Below are 2193 nucleotides of genomic sequence, written 5' to 3' on the forward strand. Positions count from 1 at the left end.
CGACAGACAGCTGCTATCTGTCCCACGGCCATCCAGGTCTCGCTAATAACATCCGTCAAAGAGCCTCCGTCCATGTGCTCCATCACCAGCCAGAGCTCCTGACGGACAAGGTAGCTGGGAGAGGAAAACCACAGCGTGGAGAGGAATGAGACACTCGAAAAACATCCAAGCCCACTACAGCATGAAGGGAGAGAACATACAGGCTGTTGATTTAGGAAGAGATCCAGGTTTTTGAGAACAGTGTTTAAGCTGTGGATTCCAGGAAGCACTAATGCAGACCAAATGCAATCTCCTCCCATACGTGGTATACAAGCAGATTAAAAATATAAATTGAAAGATCCATTTTCTGCTGGGGAGTAAAGAGCTTTCTAACCTCTGCCTTGCAATATGTAAATGAACATTCACATGATAACACCAGAACTGCTTACCTGTCTAAATAAGTAACGATATTGGGGTGGTTCTTATCCCTCAGGACCAGGATCTCTTTCAGGAGTTCCTCTTTGCTCTGTTGGTGGAGTTTGACTTGCTTGATGGCCACCTAAAACGACGCTGACAACCATGACCTTGAGAAATCTCTTGCATGAGACCACCACGAGCAGGGAGTGCACGGTTTTGGAATGTCCCAGGCAAGCTGTGCCCAATGGCCTCGTGGTTCGACGTCAGAGCAATTCATAAGTGACATTCCAACAGCCCCTTTCTCCGCTCCCTCGGGTGCCAGTTACAGGGCCCAGGGCCATGGGTGTGTTGCCTTGTGCACTTGGCAGAAATGGTCTCAAAACCAGCAACCACAAAGCTCTAACAACACTCAGCACCCACATTCTTCCCAAAGGGCCCTCGTGTGTCACCACTATTACCATTTACAGATGATTGGCAAGCACAAAGCAATTTTGCTCTTGTGGAAATGTGTCCAAACAGCTGGGAATGCCTTCGCATTTCTAGGGGATCTGATGCCTGTTTCACAAACTGCTGCTATTCTCAGTTGCCCAGGAAAGCGATCGTATTACTGATGAAAGGGTTGAGATTTGCAATGGGATACGCCCTTGGTGCTAAGCGGGGCTTAGGGCTTTTAGACGCCTTGTAGACCTCTCTCTAGGCACAGTTCCCAAGCACAGCACTGCCAGGGGATAAGGAACTACCACAAAGATTCTGATGTGTTCGCTGACAGCCAGAAATGGGAATTCAGGAATGTGGGGCTGGAACCCCAAAGAGCAGAGGGACTCTCTAAGACACTGCCGTATCTGCTTATTATAAAGAGCATCTCTGTGATGGGCTGTAAAGGACACCGGACCAAACCAGGATGGCACTGCTCAGGAGAGATCTTTGCTCTTGGGAAAAGTCTTCTCATTGTTGTGTGCCAAGCAACTTAACTAGGACTGAAAGCCAAAACTGCGTTGCAAACGTGATCTCTCCTTCATTAGCTTTTGCTTTCGATATTCAAGATGAAAACCCTGGTGAAAAAGAAGCTAAATCTTCTCTTTCTGAACCTGGGATGGAGACAAATTGGGCCTGAATGACAGCAGTCGCCATCAGCCAGTCAATGCCCCTTTATCAGACAAGACCACGCTGGCGTGTCCTTCTCTGCAAGATAACGCTGCTCTCCTTGCATTCTTTCAGGTAGTGAAGAACAACAAAGTCTGCCCCAAATGCATTTTGCAGGCTGCCTCTAGCCTGGGCTTCAGGAGAACAGCCTTGGCAGCAAAGTCTGGCGCGCCAGGGCTCCAGCCACAGATCACACCGCAGAGGAGAGCACTCAAGAGCTGCAAAATCTGGGGGGTTGTTGGCACTGACCTCTCCTCCTGTGACAGCATCGAATGCTCTAGACACGGTTCCAAAACCCCTGGAAACAGAAGAGCAGTGAAGAAATTCTGATCAGCCCTGAGAGACGGGAGACCCTTAGCCCCGTGTCTGAGCACGCTGGGAGCCTGCCCGACTTCACGCTTGAGTGTGGCACCAGCAAAATCCCTGGCCCCTGGCTTTGTGGAAGCCAGTGTGGTTGCACTCACCCTTGGCCAATATTTTCCCATCCTGTGTATTTCTTCAGTGGATCTCCATCGCTCACAATGCTCCCTGAAAGACACAAAATGCAACATGCTGTCTTGAAAGCAGAGATACCAGCTGCAGGCAGATCCCAAAGGCAGCCCCTCCGGCTGGGGCTCTGAGCCCTTTGTGCTCAGCTGGATCACAACTCCAACA

General features: G+C 49.9%; 1 protein-coding gene across 1 annotated transcript; it reads right to left on the reverse strand.

Annotated features, from left to right (window-relative positions):
• Positions 1 to 4: 4 nt before the first annotated feature.
• Positions 5 to 2067, reverse strand: LOC114073667 (serine/threonine-protein kinase PAK 1-like; the record flags this gene model as incomplete). The annotated part of the gene is made up of 4 exons (XM_027911389.1): positions 5 to 114; positions 429 to 538; positions 1789 to 1837; positions 2004 to 2067. Coding segments are annotated over 4 exons (333 nt in total), but the record flags the coding sequence as incomplete, so codon positions are not given.
• Between the last annotated feature and the right edge of the window lie 126 nt (positions 2068 to 2193).

This window comes from Empidonax traillii, unplaced genomic scaffold, assembly GCF_003031625.1.
Source record: "Empidonax traillii isolate 1590-97213 ecotype Southwest subspecies unplaced genomic scaffold, ASM303162v1 scaffold9025:size10378, whole genome shotgun sequence".
Classification (NCBI taxonomy): Eukaryota; Metazoa; Chordata; class Aves; order Passeriformes; family Tyrannidae; genus Empidonax; species Empidonax traillii.